Genomic DNA, 15,532 nt, shown 5'->3' on the forward strand with positions numbered 1-15,532 from the left:
CTATGGTGGTGGCACAGGGGTGATTTGGTGATGGGAAACCCGTGGGGATTACAATTGAGATGAAAAAAAAATGTGCAAAATGATGTAAAAATAAACTTTTTAATAAAAAAAAATAATAAAAAAGTAAATAAAAAACAACAAAAAAGGAAACATTGCCACAGCCTTTGACAAACACAACTGTCAACACTGTTTTCTAAAAACGTGTATCAATTCTTTGATATGTAAATAGTAAATAATGTTAAATCTAAAAAAAAAAAAAAAAATGTGGGTCGTCTATTTACTGAAGATAGGAGATGGTCGGGGAGCAGAGGGAAAATCGGAAGCCAGTATCTAAGGTCCTGGGCTGAGGGCTAAGAAGTTCCAAGGTTCAAATTAAATGGGTTAAATTCATATGTGAAAAATTCACACACAAAATATTACTCATTACATCATTCCGTATCTTTGAATTGAGTCTAAATATTAGGGAAACTCTTTTTTCCTTTGGCCTAACATACATTTAAGTAGTGCACATCTTAAAAAGCAATCTTTTTTTATCCCTAATCTCTGCTGATTAAAGGCACACCTTGGCTTGCTCTCCTAAATAGCGTCTCTTTTTTTATTACCTCTTGCCTTCTCTCAACCTAGTTACTATTCATTGCTAGCTGGCTTCTCTCTAGTCTAACCACTCAGGCGCCTCTCAGTGACCCTTCCCTCTGGCTGCCTGCAGCCTTCTTCTCAAAACTCCATTCTCTCCTGGGTTCCAACGCCTATAATTTCTCAGTCCTTGGATACTGTTTTCTTTGCATATCACACAATGTCAATAATACTCAATGCATAGCTTTAGTCCAACTACTCACTTGGATGCCAAACCTGTATTTCTAACTGCCGACTAGGCATCACTACCCAGACACTTCATAAATACCTCAAGTTCAACATATTAAAAAGGAAAATCATCTTTCCCACCTAATTTGCTCATATATTTTCTGTCTTAGTTGCATTGGCAACTACCCAGCTTCTCAAACTGTGCTTTGGCTTAAATTCTCACACACCAAATACAGTCACTAGTTCTAATTCTGTCTCTTTGGTGTTTTCATACCTTCCTCCCCATTTCATTTATAAACCTGACTTCATTGGCTTTTGCCCAACTTCCACAAGATTCTCTTTATTTATTGACCTGCTTCCAGTCCTTCCTTTCTCGGATTCATTTCTCCCATATTATCACTGGAGTCGATTATCTACATGATTACCAGACTTTCTGAGGACTTCGTTTAACTGTCAACAATTTTCCAGGCTCCCCTCACACTGCCAGCATTGTAGCAGCACATGAGTTTTATTAAAGGTCCAAGTGAATTCTGGTGCCTGTGCAGCGTCCCATGCGCTCAGCAATAACTGAAAATATCCACAAGGGTCTGCTCTGTGGGTAAGAAACTGCAGACCATTTTGTAAAAATACAGACCTCAACTTGTTACCACTGACCTACAACCTTTAAATGTTTTTCAGTGCCTACCTACCATAGCGGTTTTCACACCTGCATATTTATTCAATCACTCAGGAAGTTCTTTAAAAATCCCAATTCCTGAGGCCTGTCACACACCTAAAGTTAAAATCCTCTGGGGTGGGGGAACCTTAGAGGATCAACAGGTGATCTTCAAATGGTCATGGAATTCAGAGAACTGAAAGCTGAAGCTAAGTATCACCCTTAAGAAAGGCTAATCTAATTCACTTGAGACGAAAGTTCACTTTAAGTAAAAACTCACAGGAAACGTTCTTCAGTGGGCTCCAGTGACTCCACTGTTTATGACCAGAGAAATGACGATCGTCAACATAGCACCTAATCCCCACGTAGTGGGTGGCACACTCCAAGGGCAGCTCCGAGGTCCAGCTCCAGTGGTGAACTGTGTCTTTCCCTGTCAGAGTTGTGTTGTGGGTCATCTAAAAATTGAACACAGACAAAGATTTTTATTTCCAAGTCGTGATATGTTTTGCTTTCTTTTAAAATTAAAACAAAAACAAAAACACAATAGGCCACACACAATCAATCATCAGCTAAGTGAGCTAAAGGTGTGTTTTTTTTTTTGTACAAGGACCTCACAGTTTTGCATGAGGCACCACAGGAGAGTAATAGTATTATTCGCGATCTGATCATATTTACTTTCTTCAACTTTAGACTCTACTTCGTTACTATACAAGATGTTGTTGCTTCACAATAGTCAACGCAGCTCAGAAGAAAATGTACCATTGCCTACTGATTTTCCACTTTCCTTTTTTTTAAAAGATTTATTTATTTATTCATACAGAACTGGGGTATAGGCCAGAGATGTGGAGGGTGAGACAGAGTCAGGAGCAGAACAGGCAGATTGACGAACTACACTGCTGAGGGGAGCAGTGAGCGGGTCAGGAGAGGTCTGCTGCGCCATGTGGATCACCTCTGGGGCAGGGATCAAACTCATGCAGAAGTGGCTTAAGCTTCTTTGTGCTGTGCTTTAACCAGCAGCGCCACCAGGGAGGGCCCCTGATTTCCATTTTCATGGAGAAAAGGATTAATGACTTGTACCTCTAAAGCAGTCAAGTAAGAGCGAGGGGTGTCTGAACAAAATTAATTATGCTTTGAACTTCTTTTTAAATTTAACTATTATATAAACTTCAATTTTTTCTTTTAAGTATGCAGATTATAGTATAACATATTTATTTAGATTGTGAGAAATGGACATTGAATTTCAACACAATATTATGGATCTGCCAAAGAGACCTTGAGATATATGTTCTAAGACAACAGCTTAAATACACATATCTCCTTCCCTCTCACCTCCTGGAATCCCTCTAACACACTAGATAGACAGGGATAAAAAAATAAGAGAAGGGCCCTCCCTGGTGGCACAGCGGGTTAAAGCACAGCACTGAGAAGCTTAAGCCACTTCCATGTGAGTTCGATTCCCGTCGGCCCCAGAGGAGATCCACAGGGCGAGGCAGACCTCTCCCGACCCGCCCGCTGCTCCCCTCAGCAGTGTGCTTCGTAGATCTGCCTGTTCTGCTCCCCGCTCTGTCTCTGGTGAAGCCTCTCGCCTCCCCTGAGCCGCCGGCCTGTACCACAGTTCTGTATGCACAAGTAAATAAAAATAAACCTTAAAAAAAAAATTAGCAAAGGAACACTAACAGTAACATTTTAGAAGCTACACACAGGTGGACAATGGTGATTAACTTAGAAGACCTTAGAAAATCTCAGGGAGTTTCCGGAAGCAGCCTGACTCCTACCACAGCAATGTCAAAGGACTCAGCAGGCAGCTGTGCCAGGTTCTGGAAAGAGCCAGTGAAAGTGCAAATGGGAGGACTGAATTTGTCTGAAGGTAAACTGGATACCCGCATGCCCTATTAAACCTGGCTATCAAGTCACTATTCTTTTTCATTTTAGCAGAATACTTCTCTGGATTACTTATGTTCTGGAAAAATAAAATACCTCTGGATTTTTTTTTAAAGATTTATTTATTTGTTCATACAGAATTGGGGTACAGGCCAGAGATGCAGAGGGTGAAAGGATTCACCAGGGACAGAGTGGGGAGAAGAACAGAAAGATCGATGAAGTACACTGCTGAGGGGAGCAGCGGGCGGGTCAGGGGAGGTCTGCCGTGCCATGTGGTCACCTCCGGTGGCAGGCGGGGATCGAACTCATGCGGAAGTGGGTTTAGCGTCTTAGTGCAGTGCTTTAACCCACTGCGCCACCAGGGAGGGCCCAAATACCTCTGGATTTTAATACATATGTGCAATCTGAAAAGAATCGTGAATGCTAAATATGAGAGCAACAATATGTGTTGCTGCCCTACCCTTTCTAAAAGTTTCTTTCTTTGCCTGCTCAGCTCCCAAATTACTGACTAGCAAGTTCATCAACTTTTCTGGGCACAGGGAAAGGTTAAGATAAAAAAATAAATAAATAAATAAATAAATAAATAAATAAATAAATAAATAAATAATAAAGAGTTTTTCAAGTAGGTAATCAAGCACCATCACCCTGTAATGAAAACCCAATCAACAACTATTATCTAGGCAAATGAATGTCTAATTCAATTTTTTTTTAAAGATCTACTCATGCAACCAGGATGACCAGAAAGTGGAGAAAATCTGCTAATATGAATCCAGAGGTTGAGTTAAAGGAAATAAGACAACAACCTAAGAAACAGATTACACAGGGGAAAAAATTTTTAAAACATCAACACCCTCGGATATAAGAAAGGATACTGCAACTTTGAAACAAGAACAGGACATGTTTTTTAAAAATACAGGACAAAAATGGGATCTAGTGTAAATCAAAATATGTTGACAGAAGTTCAGTAGCAGCACTGAAAGATAAAGTTTAGGAAAATTTCTCAGAAAACAGACTAAAAAAAAAAAGGAAAATAGGAAAGATAAGAAAAAGAACCAGTATATATGGAAGGTGCAATTTCTAGTAACAGAGTTACTAAGAAAAAAAGGGAGAAAACGGAGAGGAGCAAATCAGAAAAATAAGAAAATTTCTCACCTTGAGTAATGTTTTCAAAATGAAAGAGACCCACCAACTATCTAGTAGAAGAGATGAAGTTAAATCCACATAAAGAAAACAAGTGGCAGACCTCTCCTGTCTCACCTGCTGCTCCCCTCAGCAATGTACTTAGTTGACCTGCCTGTTCTGCTCCCCACTCTGTCTCTGGTGAATCCTCTCACTGCCCCTGCAACTCTGGCCCTCTGGTCTGCACCCCAGTTCTGTATGCATAAATATTAGTCTATTTTTTTCTTAAAGAAATAGCATAATGCCTTCAAAATGTGAGAAAGTTTCCTAGCCAAGAGTTCTACACCAGTCTAACTAGGAATCATGAATGAATACAGAATAATATTATTTTAGGAAATGTTGTTTCAATGTATTTAAAGAAGTACTTTATATTCTTACTAGTAGTATATGAAGCTCCAAATGTTCTTCATCTTCTCAATAACTTCATGTGACAATCTTTTTAATGTCTTCTTATTAATTTAAATATTTTAAATAAACTCTATAAGCTAACTATTGTTGATAGGAGACTTTTTACAATACTCAGCAAATGACTAATAGAGTATCTACTCTCAATAAAATGATGAAGTAAAAGTCAGGGAATTTAGGAAAAAGAGGACCCATTACAAGAAATGTGTGAACAGAATACTGTTCAGTAACGTGAACCTCTTGAACATAGCTTCCTAATAAATGTGCCAAAAGATGCCAAAGTTTTTCTCAAAAGAGTTACAGGGATACTTAGGTATTAATCCCTTGAAGTCTTGGGATAGATCGCTGGAGCTGAAGATACTGGAGCTCCTGAGACATGTCTGGCCCAAGAATCCCCAGCTATTTACTACATTGTATACTGCCCAAATTTGTCAGGATCCACAAGAGGCCTTATAAGAGTTGGGCAGTGAGTCAGAAAAGACTCCTCAGATTTTGTCACAAAGATAAAAGACCGATTATATTTCAACATTCTGGCATGAGATTTAAACTACTTACAGAGAATTCTGGATCGAATAAATAAAGCTAAAAAAAAAGAACGAGAGAGAGAGAGAGAGAAAATAAAGTAAGAAAAGGATACACTACATGGTTCAGCTGTGGGCAGTGTCTATACTGCATGCAACAGGAACAGAGGATAAAGAGCGGAAACGTGTGCGTGTGTGTGTTGGAAGCAGCAGCCTGGGCCCCAGTCCTGGCTCCACCACGTGAAGTCTGCCTGTGACTCTACCTTTATCTGTAAAATGGCAGGAGAATGTTGCCTGCTCATGGGACCTGTTACTTTGACAGTGCAAAGAATGAACTGGGGAGCTTTCCAACAGCGTCGGGAATGGTGCAGCCCCGTCTATGCCAATGCAACAGCTGTGATTGCTTTCAGAATGTAAGATGTAAGTTATCAAAAAGAAACGTAAGACGGAAGCTATGAAGTACAGAATAATTCTATGTATAACATTTACTATCTTATCTTTGAGCCTATGCAAATAAATTGTAAAACCATGAGCTAGTCCTCGTAATTCTTAAATCTGTTAACCTATCTCAAATCCACTAAGGGGAAGTAAAGTAAAAGACAGGGGTAATTAGTTACCACTTACTGTTTAAACTTTTTATTACTATCACTCGTTGTCCCTTAGGACAAAAAGCTAACCAAAGAGAAAGCATGAAGAAGCCACTCATAAGCAGGATTTAAAAAATGAGAGGGAAAATAGGGTGTAGTAAATATAAGAGCACTTTTTCTCAGATGTAAACAAACTGAAACACAGAATTATACAGAATTCCTCAGAGGTTATTATGGCTAAATATGTTTATTTTTATGTTTAATGTTTATAATAGTAGTTAGATAAAATATAGTAAACTAAATTATATAAAAGTATGTATATGGGAGGCCTCCCTGTGGCGCAGTGGGTTAAAGCACAACACTAAGAAGCTAAAGCCACTTCAGCATGAGTTCAAACACTGCCTACCCCGGAGGTGACCCACACAGTGAGGCAGACCTCTCCTGACCCGCCCACTGCTCCCCTCAGCCGTGTGCTTCGTCCACCTGCCTGTTCTGCTCCCCACTCTGTCTCTGGTGACGCCTCTTAGAGCCCCTGAGCCTCTGGCCTGTAGTTCAGTTCTCTCTGCATGAATAAATAAATCTTTTAAAAAACAAGTATATATATATATATGTATACTTTTATTTCATATATGCAAAAAATGCATAGAAAAATTTACTGTGTGAGTGATAGTATGACTTCCTAGAGTGATTACACATTAGTAATAAAGTGGCTTTTGAGTCATAGCATATAGTTTTTAATGAACTTTGAAAGGCTGTCTGACTTATGTCCTTAATAACTCTGATTCAATGATGCTACCTTAAATTTTTCTTTACAAAAGTTATTCATTTTATGCTATAGGACAAAAATCTGCTTTTGTTTAAACTTACTAGTTTAATGACTTCCATTTTTTCTTTATGTAGAATTTTAATTTCCCAGATGATGTTTGAGGGGTGTAGATAAGCAGAACCTTTGTCATTCCACTTTAGGTGTAACGTGGAAGTTGGGAAATCAGCAGACAAATTCAAGATCTCTGGAGTATCCGGAATGAAGTCTTCAAAAACGAAAATAAAAGATAACACTTAGTAAATTCAGTAATAAGTTTTTCTATTGTGACTCCGCGAATCACCTGATTTTAAATTCCATTCCCTCTTGATCAAAAAATAGCAAATACTGAAAACAAACTCTGAAACCTGTTACTGAATCAAGAGACTATAAACACTCATTTGTATAAGCGGCTCCCAGGGATTCATCAGAAAATGTGAGAAAAGTACTTCATCAGCCGGTTGTTTCAAAGCCATAATCCATCTTCTAAGACAAACAGCAAGGGGACAGCCAGGTCCTCCAGGTCCCGCATGCAGGTGATATCAGAGTGGAATGGAAGTTTCCACTCTTAAGCAAGGCTAAGACAGCAGTTGCGGAGACGCCGCTGTGATCAAGTTTTCTGTGTTGCTCTACAGCCTTTCCTTTCCATCCCTCCTGTCAGACCCCCTTCGTGCTCGGGGGTGTAATGTCACCCACGTGAGGGGTGATGAGGGAGGCACCGGTCACACACGTCAGGGACGGCAACAGGAGCGGCCCAGGCCTACGGCTGAGCAGGAAGGCAGCAGGCAGGAGCTCAGGGACCGCCCTGAGGGATGGCGCAGACCTGAGGAAGGCGAGTGCCACGGTGGTGGGCACAGGGCAGCCGCACCAAGTCAAGATATCAGGCCATCAAGTCGGAGGGTGCTATGGAAAATCTGGCCAGAGTGAGCAGGACACAGATCACGACTTCGTACATGGGAGACAAAGGACAAAATCAGGCATGAAGGTTTAGTGTAATGAAAACGGAAAAACACACGAGTTCCTTATTTCTGGCCTGGAGAGCAGCAGAAAAAAAGCAAAAAGAAATGAGAGGCCACTGTGAAGAGATGCAGAAGCCTGGCTGTGTGGGCAGGGAGGAGCGTCTGTCAGTGGAGACACCTGCAGAGGGCCGAGGGAAGACGGGACAAGTCCGAGTCATGGCCACGGAAGCCAGGGAATCCTGCTGAGTGTAAATGGACAAACAACAGCAAACTCAGAGACATAAAGCAGCCAAAGGGGAAGACAAGTCAGTTCGCACTGGAATGTAAAAATAAGGTCTTGTAAGTTTTACTGAAATTTGCTGACCGTGTGTGCTCTACACTGGATTTTGGTGAATTGCTCAGAGCTGTAAAAGAAACTGCAATGTGGATTTAAGGTCTAAACTAAAAGTCAGAAGTTACAGAGTTATGTGAAGACAGTGGTGGACACTTCATAGGATAAGCTTTAGGTGAGATATTGCTTTAAAAAAAAAAAAGAAAAAGAATAAAGTAACAAAGAGCAAGATGCTGATTTATAGTGTCAGGAGCGGGAAAGTTGAAGGTGACCGTGTGACCACAGAGTGAAGGCTTCCAAGTAGGTGGTTTCTGCTTCAAATGTTTCAAGATGTCACGAAGTAACTTGAAATGATGAAAAATGGACTACTTTTACTGAGGCAACACTCATTCATTAAAATGTTTGCCTCCCTGAAAAGTCCACACTATTTAGATTTTATCTAAACAGCAGTGGGCTACTCCTCAAAACACAAGCCGCAGACAATATTTCAAGTTGAAGACAATAATAACTGTAGTCACAAATGAAAGGATTAAACTCCCTGTCACTCCCCCCTTTCTTCTAACTTCACAGCATACATGGGAAGTTTTCCTAAGTGCCCATGAACTGCCAGCAGCATTTCTTTCTAGCTAAAAGAAATACTTGAGTCCAAGGTTAACTGGCTTTCTAGAAAATAGGAATGTCTCAGAAAGAAATGATATCAAAGCCTTATTTTTTTTTAAGTTAGATCTCTCCCCCTCACCATCATGCTCTCTGCTTGACAACATGCAAAGATGGGACTTCTCTCAGCTCTCTTCCAGGATCCCTACTGTTCTTTACTCTCTCCCATCAGTGAGATCTATTTTTTTCAGGTTATTTTAAGAAATTTATACACTAAAACTGGAAATAAAAATCTCAGTGTTAATAATCAATCCCTTAAGGTAATTACGGCACCTAAATTTAGTGGAATATTCTACAGCCTATAAAGATGATACAGATTTCTTTAGATAACTTTAAAATCTGTCTTCTGCTACGCAGGCTATACAGTAATATGAGTCTTATTGTTTATATATATATGCACAGAAAATAAATCTAAGAGTTAACAGTAATTTTTCAGTAGGTATTTGGATCATGCTGATCAGAACAAAACATCTTCAAGGGATCTCCATAAACTAAGAAGGAAAGTAACACACATGGCTGCTCCCTTTATCATGAAAGATGGCCTGAAGTATTAACTCACTGGACAACACTCTGGCCAGAAAATGGGATAGCTTCTAAGTTCCTCCAGAGCCCCTTTGTTGTATTTTCAAAATGTTCTCAGACAACAAGCATGCATCCTGTCCATGAAATGGGACAGATCACCAAGGTAATTGCATCTTCTTTCTTTTACTTTAAAGGAGTCATTCCCATAACAGTCATTACAATATTATGATGCCCCGTCGATAGCTGTTAGGAGCCAACAAACTTGCATTGGAAGACTCAAGACTGCTGAGCATTTAAGATTCTGCTGTACAGCAAAATCTTCATCTCTATCCACCTGCTTTGCCTCCCGCTTCCTCTCAACTTGTCTCATATCCTGCCAACAATTGGCACATGCAAAGAAGATGCCCCCTGCGTGCCAGGCACAGGCTGGGTGCTCGTGCAGAGGACAAAGTTCCTGAACGTGTGAGACCTACTTTTCTTGTGGAGGCCACGGTAAACACCTATGAAGGCAACGTGAGAAATACAGATGGCCTATGGGAATGTTAAGAATGGAACGGGGCTCCTTTCTAGGGAAGGGTAGCCAGAGATACTTCTCCTCCCTAGAGCAGAGGGCATCTGAGATTCTGAAAGGGGCTCAGGAGTCCATGAGGCCAAGTGGGGAAGACAGGAGGACCCCACTGTGGGAAGGACCCCTGCCCCTGTGGCATCTACTGGGACAGACTGGAGGACCAGCTTGCTCCCTTCTTAACCTTGGCCGTGCTCACCAGCACGGTTGCTGGGCAAACGAAAGAATTATTGTAACAACAAACTCAAAAGAATGGTAAATTTCTGCCAACTTTAAAGCACCACAATACTAACAAAGACTCTCCTGAATTACTTTAAAATCAATTTTCCTTTTGAATACTTACAAACGTTTTTTTCACTGAATAGGAATTTATTCATAGAACTTCCATGTTTTATCGTTATTTCATGGTCACCAGGTGGAAGAGCTGGGATCTTGACGTTTGTTTTCTCCGACTGGTAACAAGAACGTGGCCTGCAATATAAAAAGTTGAACTTTATTTAGTCGATAAAATGATAGTGCAGTTTTTATAAAAACCTGGTTAACAGAACATACAGTGGGCACCTCGTGGCACAATGGGTTAAGTGCAGCAGTATGAAGCTGTCTGTAGCTACTGCAGCTTGAGTTCGATCCCTGGCCAGGGAGCTGACCCACACTGTGTGGCAGACCACAACCACTCCCCCCCCCACCCACCCCCTCAGCAGTGTGTTTTAGTATATCTGCTTGTTCTGCACGGAAGTGCTGGCCTCTGTCTGCGCTCTATGCACACGCTCTGCTGTGCCACAGGCTGGGCCCTCAGTCCGGGGCCCCATAGGGCAGGTGACAGTCAAGCTAGCCGAGCACTGGCTTGGAACACAACCCGAAAGAAAGGAACTAAGATTTGGAGGTTGTCTATGCAATGCACCAAACTCACAATGACTCATACATGGGTTGACACTTACAACAAAATCCAGTAAATGTTAGCCAGCTGGGGAAGACCTGAGAGCCGGCAGACACTTCCTGTCAATTTATACCAGCACTACTGGACAGCTGCCTCCCTCTTAATGTCCATCCCCCACACCACCGCCTTTTTTTTTTTTTAAGATTTATTTATTTGTGCATACAGAACCGAGGTACAGGCCAGAGGTGCAGGGTTGGTGAGAGGATTCACCAGAGACAGAGTGGGGAGCAGAACAGGCCTACTGATGAAGTACACTGCTGAGGGGAGCAGCGGGCGGGTCAGGAGAGGTCTGCCGCGCCATGTGGGTCACCTCCAAGGCAGAGATGGAACACATGAAGAAGTGGCTTTAGCTTCTTAGTGCTGTGCTTAACCCTGCTGCACCACCAGGGAGGGCCTGCATTCCCCCTTTTGCTCAATAACAACCCAAATTTTATCTGCGTGTGTGGTACCTCACACAACCATCCAGCTAGGAGGACACAGGGCCAGCCTCTGGCAGCTCAGTCTGGCCACTTGACTACATCTGGCCAATGAGACAGAAACAGAGGTGCTGTGTGGGACTTCTCAGAAGGCTTCTTTACAAAAACTCTGCCTCCGTTCCTACTTTCTGGAATTCAGACGCAACAGTCCCCAAGCATTCTCTTCAAAAAGTGGACCCAGCCGGAACACAGCTGAGAGGTGGTCATAAATAGCCGTGGCAGCCTGTAACTGACTGTCTACATGCAAGTCAGTGCTTACGTACAGATACTTTTGCTAGCACAGTCAGAATTTAAACTTAACTGACATCCTGAGACACTGGTTTGAGACCCACTTGCTACACAGCACATTACTTCCTGACTCCTCATATAATAAATGAATCAAAGTTTTGGCCAATGAAGGGTTTGTTTCATCCTGAATGATATGATTCAGACTTTTCAGAAAACAGAGGGGAAATATTTAACATTTCATGTAAGAAGTTACAAAATTCAATCTTTATGCTCTAAAATTACAGAGCAAGAACCTTTTATTCTTTCAGTTGCAGCTGATAAAGGAGTTCCCTTACCTGTTTTCAACGCAAACTTCATAGGCAGCACCATGGCCTGCTGCTTTCCAGGAACAGTCCCATACTTGCAAATTGTGAGTTACACACTTTAATTCATGAAAAGTCCCTGGAGAAGAAGAAACAACACACACACACACACACACACACACACACACGGCATGAATATTTTCAACGCCCTGTAAACAGGTTCAAAAAGTCCCTGTTTTCAGCCATAAGTACAAGCATGTGTCTGCACAGGGCCCGTGGTCTTGATGCAGAGATGCAGAAAGAAGCCGACATCAACGGAGAAGACTGGCTTTCTAGCTCGTTGTGCTGCTTGTCTGAAAACACCGAGCGAGTAGGCTGATGAACAGGGGCAACAGCTAGACTCTTTCGGGATAAGCCTGAGAACCCTTCTCACCCCCTCACCCCCGCTTGCCCTTCAAAACTCCACCTGCAGGCGATTAAGGCAAATAGAGGGAGTAACTGTGCACGCAGATTCAGGGATGAAGCCAGGAAAGGGCCTGGGAGAATTTTAACCTCCACTAGTCCCTTTGCAAAAAAAGAAACAAGTAACCCTGGGTAACCACTCTGGCCTCCAGGCTCACAGCACAGCTTCTCCACACTCCCCTCACGCCTGCTTCATGTACCCGGCCGCCATCTGCGCAGAAATCTCAATACCAAACTTTAGATTTTTACAGAACATTTGAAGTTTATATAGTAATAAGTTTACATGCGTTTCTGAACAATATGTATTTTATGTGGGCCTGAACAATCAAAATTAACAAGTAGTTCAGATGTGAAGGGCAAAGAAAAAATAAATAAATAAAATAAAACAAAAAGAGAGAAGAGAGGAACAAGGGGGAAAATATTCCATTTAAATAGGTACGCCACCTCAGACTCTATAAAAATATGTATGAAAAAAGCTTTTCTTTTTCCTCTAATGTTCACATTTGGCTGGCATAACATTCACTACAGCAATAAATTAGAAAACTATTTATGTAAAATGAAAACAAAACTACTAGAAGCATTTATATCAGAAATCACCAGTAATCAAACTAAAAATTATTTAAAAGTGATCTTGGTGGGAAAAAAAAAAGATCTCTTCAATTACTGAAATAATGCACAAACTATTCTATGATAGAGCAATGATAACATTCTTTATACAGACAAGCTAGGTGATATCTATAAAATATTCTGACATGGTTAAGTAAGAAGAATACGACATATTATTAAAGAAAGACACTCAGATTTCATTAGATGACATTCTGAAAGGCAAAATCATAGAGAGAGAAAACAGCTCAGTGTTGGCGGGGACAGAAGGGGCAGGTGACAGGTGCTCCGGGGACTCTTTCTGGGCAGGACCACTCTGCATCTTATTTGTGCTGGTGGTTACCTTGCAGAATGCATCTGTCAAGACTCCAAGCTTCACTCCAAGAGGGTGAATTTTTCTCTTTGTAAATTATACCTAATTTCCTTAAATAGGGGTACAGTACTTACTGAGATCTATCTTTAAAAGCCTTTCAGAAGACACCAAAAATACACAGAAAAAGGGTAACCAAGATTTTGGGCACACAAAGACCTGACTGACAGTCACTTCAAAATCAAAATGATAACAACACTTTGATGGTTCATTCTCTGCGACGCTGATGCACTTACCCATTCTATGGCTATTTACTGGCTTCATTAAATACAGAAGGATAAATGCTGACAGGAGCCACCGGAAATTCGAAGCCATCATCCTTTTAGTGCCCACCATCCGGAATGGCCGTCTCAGACATGAGGAGATGTCCATCGTCAGCCCTAGGTGAGAAGAATTTCAAACGATGCTCAAGTTACCCAAACACGTGCCTTCCAGTGTCTGCATCATCGTGGAAAAGGCGGTGGAGAGACAAGGAACTATACAGCGTGGTTCCCCCCCCCCCCCAAGCTGCCTGATGCAGACCAGAGCAGGCTGACAATGCTGCCTCGCTTCAGGGGTCCATTTCAAGGGTTAGTTTCCAAGTGACAGGCTCCAAGTTGAATAGGATACGTTTATCAACTCTCAAATACTACTAGAATACAAAAACACAGTTGCATAAAGCTTAATTTGGGGCAATCTGAAGTGATGCCTGGAGTGACTGTTTAGTGTGATCCGCATGGTGTGAAATTTACAGCCACTTATTTCCAACAAGCACAAGTCAGAAATGGCTGTCTCATGCATTTACAACTGAGGTATAAAGTTTCTACTGAATATAAATTCAGACAGTATAAGGAGAGGGAAAAAGAGAGTAAGAAACAGTATGAAAGTTGATGGATGTGATTAGAAACACTGCAAAGAAAACACGGCTACCTGAAATCTAACCAACACCATAAAGGCTACAGCGGGAAGAGCCCATTGGCAGACAAAAGGTTCCAAATTTCTGGTGAAAGTGAAAATGTGTACCAGCAGCAGTGAAAACAGGGCAAGAGGGAGAGTCTGAGCCCCTACCCTCACTGGGAGACACAGGCACATAAACAAACAAGAAACTTAAGGCCCCCATATGCACTTCCGAGGCTAGAATAAGTCAGTCTGCTCAAGAGTGTGTCCGTGCAGCAGGGCTGTTACTTGAGCTGACCCTGACTGATGAGACCAGGTGAAAGCGAGCGAGACCAAGGGCAGAAGCCCTTCACAGGGACGAGCTTGCCAGCAGGAGGGCTGGAAGGATCACACGGGGCCTCACGCCATCCAAAGGCTTTGGAGTTTAATGGGGTTGAGATTAGAAGTCGCTGAAATGTTTTCATCATGATCCAGTGTGCAATTTTAGGAAGATTTCTCTAGCTGCTGTATGAAGGGGGACTACAAGGAGAAGAAGCAGAGATACCACTGCACAAGCAAGAATATCAGTGGCGAGGAGGGAGTCTTCCAACTGACATGGGGAGGCGCACATGACGGGTCTGTTCTGAGCTGGGGGAGGGGGTGTCTCACCGGTGCATTACACTCAGGGAAGTCCCTGGGGAGAAGCAAAGACTAGCTCTGAATCCCAGCTCTGCCAGTTACTGTGTGACCTTACTCTCTGGGCTTCAGCTTCCTCATCTGTAAAGAGGGGATAACTTTTATTTTCCTCCCAAGTATACCGTGAAAATTGCATGTATAAGTATATGCTGAATACTTGAGGTGGTGCCAAGTGCACGGAATTGCTGTGTGTGTGTGTGTGTGTGTGTGTGTGTGTATGTTGTGGGAGATGCAGGCAGGAAGGTAGCAGGGAGGTGACGACACCAGGGGGAACCCAGCAGTGGGGGACAATGGTACCACCGCAAGCCTCTTGCGAGCACGAAGGAGCAGTGCTTTGTGGGGCTGAAGTTAAAGTCAGCCCAGATGTGCCTCTGCTTCAGAAAAGAGAGGATCTCCCTGAGGTCATGAAAAAGTGGCCAAGGAGACCAGAGCAGCGGCGTCAGTCCAGGCATCAGCAGGACGTCTTTGCCGCTGTGCTGAGGGACTCCACCGTCGTGCCGTTCTGTCCACTCCTGCCAAGTGAGTGATGAGCTGGCCAGGCGTTTCAAGGTGCAGGTTGAACTTTCACTGCAGTTCACTGCAGCACCCTGGCAGCGACTGGGCTTCTGTGCACCGAAGGTGTGCAGCCACCCAGAGCTGAGCTGGTCTCCAAGCACGTGCTCACTCTGGCTGGCCTGGTGTGTGCACTGTTTTGTTTAGACACGAAGCTACTACGCACTTAACAGGCTACGTGCAGTA

The 15,532-nt window shown here is 42.4% G+C and overlaps 1 protein-coding gene across 1 annotated transcript in view; it reads right to left on the reverse strand.

The window, feature by feature from the left end:
• The window catches only part of LIFR (leukemia inhibitory factor receptor alpha), a 40,310-nt gene extending 26,691 nt beyond the window's left edge, over window positions 1-13,619 (reverse strand). The window contains exons 1-5 of the mRNA XM_004678105.2: window positions 13,480-13,619; window positions 11,842-11,947; window positions 10,209-10,336; window positions 6,897-7,060; window positions 1,737-1,911 (exon numbers count right to left, since the gene is read on the reverse strand). Of these exons, the coding sequence (XP_004678162.1) occupies window positions 1,737-1,911; window positions 6,897-7,060; window positions 10,209-10,336; window positions 11,842-11,947; window positions 13,480-13,615 (709 nt within the window). The 5' untranslated portion in view covers window positions 13,616-13,619. The remainder of the gene's footprint in view (window positions 1-1,736; window positions 1,912-6,896; window positions 7,061-10,208; window positions 10,337-11,841; window positions 11,948-13,479) is intronic.
• Between the last annotated feature and the right edge of the window lie 1,913 nt (window positions 13,620-15,532).

The sequence above is a fragment of the Condylura cristata genome, unplaced genomic scaffold (genome assembly GCF_000260355.1).
Source record: "Condylura cristata isolate star-nosed mole 26May11 unplaced genomic scaffold, ConCri1.0 scaffold00007, whole genome shotgun sequence".
Lineage (NCBI taxonomy): Eukaryota > Metazoa > Chordata > Mammalia > Eulipotyphla > Talpidae > Condylura > Condylura cristata.